The sequence below is a fragment of the Symphodus melops genome (genome assembly GCF_947650265.1).
Source record: "Symphodus melops genome assembly, chromosome: 13".
NCBI lineage: Eukaryota > Metazoa > Chordata > Actinopteri > Labriformes > Labridae > Symphodus > Symphodus melops.
Window position 1 is genome coordinate 3,211,279 of NC_136703.1, and position 14,208 is coordinate 3,225,486.

Below are 14,208 nucleotides of genomic sequence, written 5' to 3' on the forward strand. Positions count from 1 at the left end.
TCATCTCAACAGAAACTGTTTATGTAAGAAACTGTTGGTTTGTTTGGATTTTAGCAACCTCAGAGCAGGTTAGATGAGAAAAATCCATCCTGTCTTTTTCCTGCTCCACTTTTCAAAAAAATGTGCTTAATCAGGCCGTTTGGAGATTTTCCCTTCATGACATCACAAAGGGCAGTAGCCCCTCCCCCAGGTGGGTGACACTCCCACAGCTAGGTGTTTGTTTTGCCTTCTCACCGTAAACAATAGGACATGGAGCGAGAAAGTCCGAGACACCCGAGCCCTTCCAGAGAGGGGGCGTGGTCAGACAGCTCATTTACATATTTAAAGCTACCAAAAAAAAAGAAAAACATTTAAATAAACAGTCCATCTTTATGCTGATGGTCTTGAGTGCTTTTCATAAAGAAGCATCAGTATTTATTTCGATTTGTAATAACTACAGGAGCTTGAGGTTGAACAAAACACGTACACGTTTGAGTAATAAGCATCTTCGGACCATGCACAGACAATACTGCAACAATATCATACAACTAACTGAAACACAAAACTAAAGTACACTGTCGAAATAGAAGTTTCTGTATCACAGAATTTTTTATACAGCCTTTGTTCGATTTTCTGGGAGAGGCTTCTGTAATTCTGTCCAGAGGCTGCCCTAAAGATGAGCTCAGTAGTATACCTCGGCTTCTGACTGATTTTTAAATTACATCCTCAGGAGTTTGAAGACCTTTAGAAACTGGTGAGAGGAAACCACCTCCATCGCCCACATGTCTCACTCGCTCGCTCACAGCGTCTTTGATGCTTCTAACGTAACCCCTCTCTTAAATAATGAATGGGAGAGCAGATCGTCTGCTCGTTGATCGGACGCACATCGTCCGTGGGTGGCGACTGGTCTGCGTCTACCCTTTAGATTTCCTGAGCAAAGGTTGAAGTCGTGTTGTAAAGTAGCCACAGATGACGGCTTCAACATTTTACCAGAAATTCTAAATGTGATAGAGCGAGATAAAGTGGCATAAAGAAACTAGAATTACTGCCCCTGGTTGTGTGCATCAGCGAAACGGTCAAGTTGCAGTTCTGCAGTCTCTCCCAGAGAATGAGGTAGAACTATGGCAAGGACAGAGATGATACATTTCTGTATGTATACTGTCAGTATCTGAAAGGATACATTACTCTCACACCTAAACAAGGGCATATGTAGACCTCAAACAGGAGAGGCAATTATTTACAGGAGGGACATTCATTATTACAGGTATGCAAGGATTACTGTGAGGGGTGATTGTCCTCTAATGAATTCAGAGAGCATTGTTCTCTTGGGTCGATAGAAAAACAGATATTATGAAATTTCTTCCAGACATTGTTGGCCTTCACAAGATGGGATTTAAAGCCACAGTACCCTTAACGTTTGCCCACCAAACTGAAATCTTACAGTGCTCTACAATAAGTGGCCTTCTGTGCCAAGCTTAATACAAATCATCCACAATAAGAGAATGGAAATTATGGACATGTTTACCAGGATGTTGTGGTGTCTCTGTTCCTGTTTATCTCGAAACAGATAAATGAATATTATGACAGTATCTTACGGACAAGACTTTAATGTCACTTTCTTAATTAAAGTGTTTTGACTTGTAGTTATATTCCGAGTAGTACTGGCTAATCACATTTAAGTAGACATCAGTGTGCAGAATGCAATTATCCAAGAAGCAGCCTCCGGTGATGAAAAATGAGTCAATGCAGAAGTGAATTAAACTGCAATCCCTTAAGTGTCCACTTGAGGCTTGCTACAAAAGCCAAGGAATCCATTAAGTCCAATATTAAAGGGGACATATTATGATAGTCACTTTGACAGGGTTTTTGAATATACTGCATGTTCGAGTCACCTGAGTGTCAATCGACCCACAAAATGTGAAATAAATTCATCCAGTCTTTTATTTGTGGTCTGCACAAGTTTTGAAACACGGAGAAAAATGCTCAATTTAAAAGACAATTCTGATTCTGCTGAAGAAATACCCTCCCCTGTCATGTCCACCCCCAGCCTCGAGCAAAACCAGTTCTTCTGAGATTGAATTTTGAAGATATTCTGCCAAGAATCCCAAGGGTTCAGAAAATGGGACAGACAGACAGACAAACAGACAAACAGACGGACAACCAGAAAACATCATGCCTCTAGCCACTGTATATTTGCTGCTTATCCTACACTTCTTTTTTAAATTAATGCAGTACAGAAGATTCAGGCCAGCAGAAATTTGTAGAAGTTAGGAGTGACCCTAAGTCTGTGAAAGATAGCCAGAAAACCAGTGACCATCAGCAAGTCCCCAAGGGAAAGAGATAGTAAATACTCCATGATGAAGCACTCAGAGAAGCAGGGAGATACAGTGCACTTTATCAGCCATCCTCAAAGTCTGTGGAAGGAGTCTGGCAGAGCAGAGGGCAGGAGCACGTGCAAAACTCATGAACCCCTGACTCTGTACCCCGAGGGAAGCCCTGCTCGTTCTCTGATCTGTTGAGTGGCAGCACTTTGAGATTGCCGGTGACTGCAGGGATCACACTGAATCTGCTGATCGTTGAGGAAAAATGGCGAGATGCAGTGTGTGTGTTGATTTAATGGGATCCCTGGAGGGTCTGTGCTTCACGCTTTACCCCATTTATGACCCTCAGGTCTCCGAGGGCCTCGCTGCCCAGCCAGGAGCAGATATAACTACGTGTGTGTGTGTGTGTGTGTGTGTGTGTGTGTTCCTGTCTAGGTGTGTTGTCATCATTTTTGGCTGTCTGTATGCACCGCACACAACCGGCAGACGTCTGTCTCACAGACAGATCCTGACTGGCCTGTTAGGGGAGTTTTTCGCCCCTAATCGGCACTTATCTGAGCCTGGATTAAGTGATTAAGGAGCCTTGATGGGAAAATTGATTGGAAGGCCACCTTGACAGATGTTTTACTTAGGAATTCGAGCTAAGCTATCAGCTGAAAGCTACTTTCCAACCAGCATCAGCCTCTGAATGTTTAAAAAAGGCTGCAGCTTATGAATGTTATGCAACATTACAAACTTACATTTCAATATAAAGAGCATAGAGAGCATTCTCTGAAGGCTAACATGGATGAATTATTTCATTCTATGTAAGAGCTAGACATAAGGAGCTTTCAGATCAGATGGGGTAAGGCGCAGTGTTCATGAAACCCTGAAGTCACAGCAGAATTTGGTGGAGTTCAGGCTCATCCTGGAGCTGCAGCTCTAAAAGACACATTTCTACTGCTGGTTTAAACACACCAGATGGGCCCAAACTTTGGGAAATTTCTTTTCAAGCATGATGACCCGGTAGGTTTTTAAGTACAGCTGTTATAATGTAGAAAATCTTACATACCGTCACGGAGGAAGAAACTCATACTGTAAATAATGTTTGAATCCTCTCAAGTCCAACAATCCTCTCCATCTGTTCAATGCCCAACAAAGGTCAACTTCTGTGTTCTTTTATGCAAGCTCACTGTGCCTGTTAGATTTATTTCTTTATCTTCTTGCAGTATCAGCCCTAACCAAACAAAATTACATCAGAAATAGAGTTCTTCAGGGAAAAACTCCTTTCTAGTTTTTTTTTTATCTAATTAGTGTTCAATTTACTTTGAAAAGTTGCCTGGGAAAATGTAAACTTCGGCTCTCCTGTTTGTGTTCACTATTCTTGTTTATCATTATTTCCATGAAGTTTCAAACATGATGTCTGTATTGAGAAAAAATGCATATATCCAGGATATTTTGGTTTTCCTTGCTAGTCTTATGTGGCTTGCACACTTGCAGAAATCTCCTGAAAAATCAGGATAGGGCTCAGACGCAATGTTTTTCCTGACAGACTCTAGTGTTTTTTTCACAACATGGTCCACGTGGGCTGATGTGAAAACACTGCAAGAAATAATGGGGAGAATTCACCTTAAGCCAATAGAGGGAGGGACGTTTGTATACTGAGACTGCTGCATGGTGCATTGAGCGTCTGCACACGACCACCATGATCTCTGTGCACGTAATGAATTGGCTGCTTTGTTTTTTCTGTTCGCCTGTCTGTTGCTTTTCACTTTATTGTTGATGTTGTCATTCCTTTGAACGACACGTAGCATTGATATAAAGATATCTTTATTATAGCATTGTGACTGGAGCAGTCCTCCTAATAATTCAGATGCACCTGATCTAAATTACCCTTACACAACTATAAAGACAGAAAGACTCCAAACAGGTCATCAGGAAGCAGATAGCATTTTTAGCATGCGATTTATCATGTTCCGAAGAGCTGAGATGTTAAATGATATCACTTCTTAGTGTCTAAATGAATTATCAAAGACCTGGTATACGAGTCTGCACAGACAATCACTCTATTAAAATTTGCATTAAAGGTTATTTTTTTAATCAAGGTACACTTAAAAACATGACATTTAGTAATGAACTAATGAATTACCTTCTTAAGGGAAGCCGAAGCTAATGACGCAGCATCTAATGTATACATTGGTAGTTTGCCTTTGTATAACTATAATCTACTGTGAGTATGCATATGAAGATCCTGCTGAAAGGAAATCTAATCATTTAATGAAAATGAGTTTGTAGTTACACAAAGACCAGCCTCCTTTTATTTCAGAAATAATCAGTGACCGTATCCTGCTGTATTGTGTATCTGGAATGAGAAATGGAAATTAATATCCGTTCTATATGAATCTTACACACAAAAACTTTAGCTTGACTATTGTTACAAAGCTGTATTTCTTTAACACATTAGGAGCTGTGACAAAGAGTTACAAGACACTCTGAGTATGTGCTGGAATCAATGAAGAAATCCAGAGCACACCAGATATTATACCTGGTTTAAAGTGCTGCCTTTTTTACATCCTGCTTAATTGCAATTTACTCCAGTCTGCGGTTTTACAACATGATCAATGCTTGGTCCAGTGGAAATATAAGAGTTTGTTTGCTGAGGTCAACATTCGGGTAACGTGGGCATTGCAAAGTACAGTTACATGCATTTAATCATAATCAAATTGCAAGTTTTTCCTTGAGCAGGCAAAAGCAGGAAGCAGATTTAACAGAGTTGACTTTAAAAAATAATTTAATGCTTTTTGTTACAATGGAGACAAAGAATTTAAATGGATGTCTACTGTTGTCTCTCAGGTGTTAAAGAGTGTTGGGAGCGCACGCTTTTGCACAAACATAAGAGCACATAAGAACACAGAGCATAAAGTTGGAGTATCTTAAAGACAACAAAGAAACATGGCCTTGTCTTTATGGTCTAAGCACATGCACTAACCTAAAAAAAGATGTACTCTATAGAAATTCATGTCAGCCCAAGTTATGTTCACGTTTTATCTGTTTTCAATTCCAAATATTGTGTTTCCATTCTCAATCATTTGATTCATGTGTCCTTTTCATACAACTGATGTCAACTGAGATTAAGGAAGATTCACCTTTGAAGACCAGGAAAGCAAAGTTTTCACAGAAGAATAAATCAAAACCCCTCACACATTCCCCTTTAAAAACATTTCATAGCCTTTTCAGTTTCCTTGTTTTCCATTACACACAAAAGGGATGAAAAATGAATGAAGTGTAAAACTGCTCAAGTGAGACAAAGAAAGTGAAGGAGGCTTTGAAAAACATGTCAAAGCGAAGGAAAAGGAAGAAAGAAACATTTGAAATGCAAAGGCATGAATGTCTCTGTGCACGAAAAGAAAGTCCAAATACAGTTAAATCTTTTCAAGGAACTACAATCAGATTTATACGCTAAATTAAAGAATCCACATTTTATTCAGGTTTTGGGATATTGCAGTTTTGCAGATAGTTTTAGCAGACATTATCTTTTAATTTAAGTTACCTTGTCGGTTTGATCATGGTTTGTCTGGGAACTTTGGTTCCTGACCAGCGGTCATTTTTACTGCATTGGGACTGGTTTATCCCAAAAGCCCGAACTTGATAAAAAAAAAAGAAAAAAAAGAAAAGAAAAATAAGACCATCCAAGTATGCTGCTCCCAGAATCAGTTGGAAGAGACTCTTAGGGCGCCCTTAAACCTTTGGGAGCTGGTTTTCTTGGATGTTTTTAAAGAACTTTTTAAAGATCTGGAGGCAGAAATATCTGACTTACTGTTTGAACTGACTCTAATTGATCCTTTGTTGATGATGATTTATGACTCATTTTGATAAATGTTTCTTATATTTTATGACTTTTGTTGAACGTACATGATTTAAAATCTGCCACTAGGGGGCTCTTAATCAAAATGATAAACGATGACATTGAGGCTCACAGGGTATCACGGGTCTACCACATAGTTTGCAGGTTTACAAGGATTACAGATTTCTCTGCTTTAAAAACTTTTGGAAATATTTGTAATCTAAGTACTCAACTAAAAAAAATGTATAACATGGGTTTGGTCTTTTTTTTCTTTAAGTATATTTTTTATTGTAAACATGAGCATGCAATTCTTCATAATGTACCTTTAAGTGTTTAAGTGCCAGGACGCTCTTGTAAAAGAGATTCTTGATCTCAGTGAGACTTTTCCCGGTTGAATACGATTTGAAACAACCTTTTCTGTCACTGAAATATGAGAAAGTATCATTTTGTGTACATGAATCTGGGCCCTGATAGATAGAAGACTCAAGATAAGCTAAATCAAACTGTCCTCTACAAACGAGTCTCACTAATAATCCTCCATGTATGTTGGTGGGTTAACATCATTTATTCTGTCCTTATATAGCGCCGAGGTGTCTTACACGAACAAGCTCTGTCACGTCTCCGCTCCCTGGCAGCTCTCTCGATGTGTTTGGCTTTTGTTTCTCTGAAGAAGATAAACATTGAGAAGAGACTTCACTATCAGCCTGCAGCTCCTTCCACTATCTGTCAGTGCCAGAAGCCTTTTTGGTTTCCACAACATAAAATCCATTACATTTCTCATCAGATCTGCTGCCATGGTGCAGAGTGTTAGAAATACAGTAGCAGAGGCTGGTTCTCCTTATTTAACATAATCGCAAATAAGTTTTTATAAAATACATTAGGTAGTCCTTTAATGATATTATTTCACTTTACATATTTAATTTTAAATAAGTAACTATGGGCTTAAGAATCATGCTTTACAAAAATAACCAAACAGGAAAATCATTTCACTCTGATTTATCTCGTAAATCAACCGATACAAACATTGAACATGCTCTTTTGTTTTGAGTTTTATTTTTATTTATTTTTGTAGGGGGGCTAGGATAAGAAATGTTTAATTTAAATGTGCTATGTGTGGTGTATGAATAATGCAACATTTTTAGATTCATTCAATTTTTGGGTTCTGAAGTGTTTCTGTTTGCAGTCTAACTTACACTGACCAATCACATGTGAGCGGGCTTCATGTCACTGCCTGTGACAGTCTGTGAAATGACCCTGCCTTTATTTGAGACAGGCATCAATAGAAGGCGTTCCTTCATTATTTTTGGAACAAAACTTGCACAGCAAAGATGGCAGGGACTAATTTCCAGCATTTATTGTTTTGTGTCTTGCTGCTTTTCTCATTTCAAGTCTGAATGTAAAGATGCCTTGAACGGAGGTTTGCCTTTATTGGTCAAAACGTGCAGCAACACCAGGCTAGTAAAAGGAACTGGTCCTTAAACTGGGACGGGATCTCATTTAAATTTTTACTGTATTCATGACTATCTTGACAAACGGATAACTGCATAAATTCTCAGCATATTCCCATTCCCAAGTCTTCAATTACTGTCAGTTGTAAGACCTTCAGCACCTTTTACCTGTCAGACAAGATGTCCTCTTTTATCTGAGAGAGACTCACCAGTTATTAAACTCAAGCAGTCGGAAAAACTGCTCTTACGGACATAGTTGTAAGAGCTACAAAAGTAGCAAAGAAGATAATAACGGGAGTGAGAGATGATAGTCAGGGGTGATGGATTGGTAAAACAACATAAGGGTCGGGGTTTGAGACACAGATGACATTAAAAGTTGTAGATGACAATGTTGGGGTTTCAAATCTTGGACTGGGAAGACATTTAAATGTTTATACTACATCTTAACATCTCATGTATCTAGTCCAATTGTAAAAGAAATAAAAAGGACCAGCGCTTAAAAAAAGAAGTCTTGGAAAGAACATCCATGTTTTGGTGAACTGGATGTCCACTGGCTACACCCGAAGCCCAGTAAAATGGTTTTCAGAGCAGATGACAGCTGATGCGTTCTGAGAAAGAAATTATGCTTGCCCAATAAGTTCGCATTGAAAAATGTTTACACCTGAGAACATAGAAAACTCTTTCCTTAACATATGTCCTGAATTTGACTTCTCAGACAACAGTGCAGGGAAAAGCAAATATTTCATGTGCCACTGTTAAGATACCATTAGTGTACTATATAGATCCTATAGTATTAGGAATGTAGAGAAAATGGATATTTAAAGCAAGTCTTTCTCAGTTTTATAAATATCTAACGTCCATTCTCTTGTGTGTTTCTGCTGGTGTAAATGGGTCAAAGTCTATCCCTCTGTGTTTTCATGACGGTCACAGTCTGAGCTACCAAGCTCAATGTCAAAGTGAAGTGGGGAAGATGGATATTTTCTCTAGTGGCCTTTGCCCTCATAAAGAATTTATATTCCCGCTGGAATCAATGATAGATAATTAATCTTGTACCTTCATTGGTAACCTTCTGATAACCTGGGGCAAGATCAAGACGTGTGACATGTAGTTCCTTTGAAATATAGAAAAATGATAAACATTTGCTTTTTGCTTTTTTTTTACTATATGTGACAGGAAGTTGTCATTTGGGTTCCTTCCTTCAATGACATACTTTAAATCATTCCAGCCAGCCAAGGTGGAAGAAAAAGTCCAACAGATCCCAGTATACACACCAGTACAAACATCCAGAGGAATATCCGGTCAATGACCATGGCCACATACTTCCAGTCCTCCTTTACCTGACAGAGAAGAGACACAGCAGAGAGGGACATCGTAAATTTCACACCAGACCACCTTTCTTTTTACCGGCTGTCACTTTTCACCCTTGATTGATTTCTTTCGAATGGCTGATTTTTTTCATTATATGAGGCAGCTATCTCTCTAAATGTCAGTCAATCCTTGATTGTCTCTCTTGTAAAAAAGAACAAAATAATTCAAGGTCAAATAAATGGGGTCCCATTGTCTTTAGAGAAGGTCTTTTCTGGCTGGAGATATGAAGAGCATTGTGCTATTGACAATCGTGCTGTCAGTTAATGCTAAACTTTCCCCACTGATTTCATAAATAATTGTACACACTTTGATTTCCCCTGACAGTCAACAAAGACACCCTTCATTTATGTGTTGAGAAACTCAGCAGTTACCCCTGAATCAGAACTGTACTCTTAAACGGTCTTACAGTTCTCAGATAATAAAATCATTTTTAACTTTCAAAGATGAAGAGTTATGTTACTGTTTGGACTGTCAAGACTAAAGACAAGGTAACTGGAACGTGCCAAACGTCACTTGTCTGATGTACTTTAACAACAGTACAATACAAACCCCCCCCCCCCCCGCTACGATTCACTTGTTTCCTTAGGGAAGTTTTTCTTGGTCCAGAGCATAAAGTAAGTGCCAGCTTTTTCAACCAGATTATCTGATAATGCACACTCATTAAAGATGCTGTACAATTTGAAACAAATGCATAAACAGAATTTAAAATCTGGATAACATTTGTACTTCCTGAGGAGGAAAACACAGGCCATTAAATGTCTACAACAAGATAAGCTGCTTCACGTGTCTCTGATTAGCAGTAAACCATTTAACGTAGCCATGAGTCTACTAAGAGTGCTACTGAGAGACATTCAAACTGACCTGTGTCGACCGTGAATCACTGATCATTCTCTCACCAAGTCTCACTTGTTTTTACTCTTACTGTGTCTACTGACTGTACTGATGTGGTACACTGTTCCTCCTGACACACACACAAATCTTAATATCTTGCAGTGATGGATGAGAAAGTTTTCGTAATGTATGCAAATTAGAGTTTGGAAATAAAAATGTATATGAAGTTCCTTCCTCTGAGAGTGATGCAACCAAATAAAAAAATGCATCTAGATTCAAACTACAGCCTGAGTGTGGTCTTTATAAGGTTATGCAAGAAAGTTTTACAACTATTCAAAATACAGTCACCCACTGAAAAAAATCTGAAATCAAGCATATGATAACGGATCACACATATTAATTCCTCAACGCCAAACCCCTGCTTTAAACAGTAGCTTAAATGATGAAGGAGACATGTATCCAAAAATTGATTGGAATCTGAAAACGGATTTTTAAGACGAATCAGAAACAATTTTGTCTTGTTTACTTAAAGATGTTACCGATGGGAATCAACTCACCGAAAAATCTGCATCCTCTGCCCTGAGATGATCGGCGATGTACTGAACCCCCTCTATGGCCCGTTGCATAGCTGGAGAGATGGATGCAAGCACAGTGTCCTGTTGGGTACTCACGTCTCTCGTGAGAGTTTCTGTTAGTTGATCTGAGGGGGATTGTTTCTTCACCTGTCCTATGATCCCAATGACCCCAGACCCTTCATCATGCAGGCAGCAGTACTGGAAGCTGCGGGAACGGCAACGATGTCCGACTCTCAGTGGAAGCTCCTTCTGATGGTCGCACATTTGTTCTACACTGTGGGAGCGGCCATTCGGGGCCAGTGAACTGCATTCGTCCCTGGAAAGACTGTGCATCGGACCCATTGCTAACGTTGGAGGTAACGACAATTGGGAAGAAGATGAGGCTGCAGAGGTTCCACGTAGGGAAAGTTTATCTGAGAGAACCGAATACTGACCAGATGTGGTCCGGCAGAAAATGTTGGCTTTCACCGAGTTATCATCCTCATTGCAGCCCTCGATCGGGGATGCAGCTGGAGAAGGGGAGCAGACAAGAATGCTTGGACTGTCAGATGGAGTCTTTGGGAGTGTGTTCTCCACGTGACTGATCTGTCTGAACCCTGTCTCTAACCCTGACCAATAGGCCTGTGAGTTTCCTGTCGCAGATATGGTGGCAGGTCGGATCATCAGCTCGATCAGCTTCTTGCAGTGCTGCTTGGCCGTGCCTGGCGGACGCTTCATGAATAAAACCCGAGGCACCATGTCCAGGAATACTCTCCGCACCCAGTGAGGCATTTTGTGGGTTTGAGGCGATCTGTGGTGTACGTTCAACACAAAGACAGTAATAATGATGGAAAGCGTGACAAACACCATGGTGAACAGCAGGTATTCGCCAATGAGGGGAATCACCAGTGATGTTGACGGTATAATCTCTGTGATCAGCAGAAGGAAAACTGTGAGGGAAAGTAATACCGAGATACACAAGGTGATTTTCTCTCCACATTGAGATGGCAAATAAAACACCAGCACAGTCAAACAGGAGATCAGAAGACAGGGGATTATAAGGTTGATGGTGTAGAACAACGGGAGCCTCCGAATGATGAAGTAGTACGTGATGTCCGAGTAGATCTCTACGCAGCACTCATACTTTTTGGTATTGTACTTGCCCACCGCATTGACAATGACCCACTCCCCGCTCTCCCAGTAGTCCATCTGGTCCACATTGCTGGCCATTGTGATCAGATCAATCTTGGCGCGGTCGTAAGTCCACGAGCCAAACTTCATTTTGCAGCTTTGCTGGTCAAAGGGGAAGAAGGTAACGTCGATGCTGCATGAAGACTTGTAAATGGCGGGGGGCATCCACTTGATTCGACCGTCGTAGAACAGATGAGCCTTTGTAAGGTGAGTAACTGCAAAGTCGCCATCAGCACTGCACAGAAAAGACAGGGGTGTAAGAGGATATAATCAGGCTGTACTTCATGTTTGCAAAAGGTCTTTACAAGTCGCACTGTCTGAATAACAAAACTCAAATTCAAGCAAACCTTTGTTTTGAACAGAAAGCTATTCTTCAGACTTCAGTTTTTCTCAGTCAGAAGCTCAGACAGAGTTGGTAAGTTCCAAAAGAAATGTGACGATTAGAACCAAATGGCTGTCGATAGTTATTCAATAAATCAACTATGATGAGGAAATAAAAAACCTGTATCACAGTTCAGGATGTTCAAACAAATGAAACGTAATAAAAAGCCGCATAAAGCATGATTGGAGATGTAGGTACACAAAGACTGGATTGCGTAAGTAGAATATGTTGTTTTTGTTTTATGTTGTCATTACGTTTCACTTCATTGATTTTATTTAGTTTTGTGTAACGAACACTTGAACATTAATGTTTGACCCAAACTTTTTGTATATAACTTTGCTGCATGTTTTTTTGTTAATTCTCATTTCCCCTTTTTTGATTTCAGTGAAGTGAGATCTTACCCTTCCAGGTCAGTGATCTGATATGTCAGTGAAAACTTTCATGGCGGCAGCTGTCTGATTCCTCTGTCTTTCATCGCCTGTCTCTATAATCTCGTTCAGCTTTGTTGTGATCCCATCTTTGCTGTTCAGCCCTTTAATTACACACATGAGCTCCTCTCTTTATGTGCAGCTTTAACTCATCATCAGACTCTGTCATCTGTCAACCTTGTGGCAATTAGCATGTTCCCAGCAGACAGAGGCATTAATATGACTTAAACCTAAATCACATATTTATGTATATGACCTATTTGATGAATTATTGATATTGGCATGCGAGTGTAATTATCTGAATGCTCCAGTGACTGTTTGTTTCCTTTGTCTTTTTTAAAGACTTAGTGGGCTGTTAAATTGAATCTGATTTATAGATTTAGATTGAGATTTAATAGTCATATTAAAACTAATCAGCCTATTGCCATCTATAAAGCAGTTCTTAGAGGAATCCTTTCATGATGACTATATCTCAAAGAGCTCCAGTTATCAGGTTCAGGATACTTTATTTCTACCCGTGGTTACATTTGAAGTTACAGGGAGAGTAACCTCATACAACACAGATAATACATGAAACACACAAAGTGCACAGTACATCGATAAAGGTGTGTAAAGTGCGCAGGTTGCTATCGTACAATTGATAAAACACGTTGATCTGTAAAAGTTACAGAGATACCAAAATAAATAGTCAATGAATAAAGAACCACTGAGAAGCTTCCCAGCCTGCTATCTCTCTGTCCCTCGATGAAGACCTTCATGAAAGGACAACATCCACATTGAGCAGCAAAGGGGAAAAACACGATACACACAGATACCCTACGACATGTTCCGCTCAGTAATGGCTGCTGGGACGAAGCTGTTCCTGTACTACTTTTGTGCTGCACTTTTGATCTAATAGTCTAGAAGGAAGGAGCTGAAACTCTCAATGCAGAGGACGGGACTCATTTAAGACCGCTCCACCTGCCAAGCGAAGTACGAACCGAAGTATGGAAACGTGGAATAAATGTCAAGAACTTTTAAACTTTTTAAAAAAATGATTTATAGCTCTCTGTTCCACTTCTCAATATTTTATAATCTTAGTTTTTGACATGCACCACTTCAAGCACTGAGAATGAGCTTCGCTGATTATATTTTGACGGATATAGAAGCTCTATGGACTGACAGTCGAGATCTTATTTAAGTCATTGGATTTTAAAGAAAAGGAAAATAAGGGATCAATTTCCCTACAACAACAACAATAACAACAACAACAACAACACAGCAAACAAGGAAAAAAATTACTTTGACACACAGTGTGCTTTTGTTTTTTTTAAAGTATGAGGCCACAAAGGCTCTTGCAGTTCTGAATAATATGTTAACATCACAGCTTTTTGTCATAAAACAGAGGGATTTTTCATTCTCTTTGTTGTCCTACATTTAGTTTCATGAGGCTCAAACCCAAACTAGATATGCTCAAACTATCAGACGTGTTTTACACGGCGCATTTCCAAAGAACTCACTTATGTTATAACTCATAATGCACATTTTAATGGGCTGATTGCATCAGGATAACACAATTAAACAAATGTTCTTATTTTTATTTATACAGAAAGAAAATGAAAAGTAATGGCAGCTGCCTTATCTTGGAATGAAAACAAAGTTTTTCCCTACGAGTCTGAAACTCAATCCCAGATTTTATTATAGACTATGAAAGGTGAAATTGTTCATAAACAATTCAAACAACCTCTAAGATCTTAGTTTTTCTCTTTATATTGGATTTCCTTTAGTTACTTTTCAGAGTCGACTTGTATGTGAGGAACCTTGAAAATTCCTGCCCCTGAAAGTTGCTTTATAAATGAAGCGATCATGCCATGTCTTCGTTGGATCTTACAGACAGAGCCTCA

General features: G+C 39.4%; 1 protein-coding gene across 2 annotated transcripts in view; it reads right to left on the bottom strand.

The window, feature by feature from the left end:
* Positions 1-6,168: 6,168 nt before the first annotated feature.
* The window catches only part of chrna4b (cholinergic receptor, nicotinic, alpha 4b), a 44,545-nt gene continuing 36,505 nt past the window's right edge, over positions 6,169-14,208 (bottom strand). For both annotated transcript variants that reach the window (XM_079360122.1, XM_079360121.1), the window contains exons 5-6: positions 10,328-11,750; positions 6,169-8,908 (exon numbers count right to left, since the gene is read on the bottom strand). In XM_079360122.1, coding sequence (XP_079216248.1) covers positions 8,783-8,908; positions 10,328-11,750 — 1,549 coding nt within the window. In that variant the 3' untranslated portion in view covers positions 6,169-8,782. The remainder of the gene's footprint in view (positions 8,909-10,327; positions 11,751-14,208) is intronic.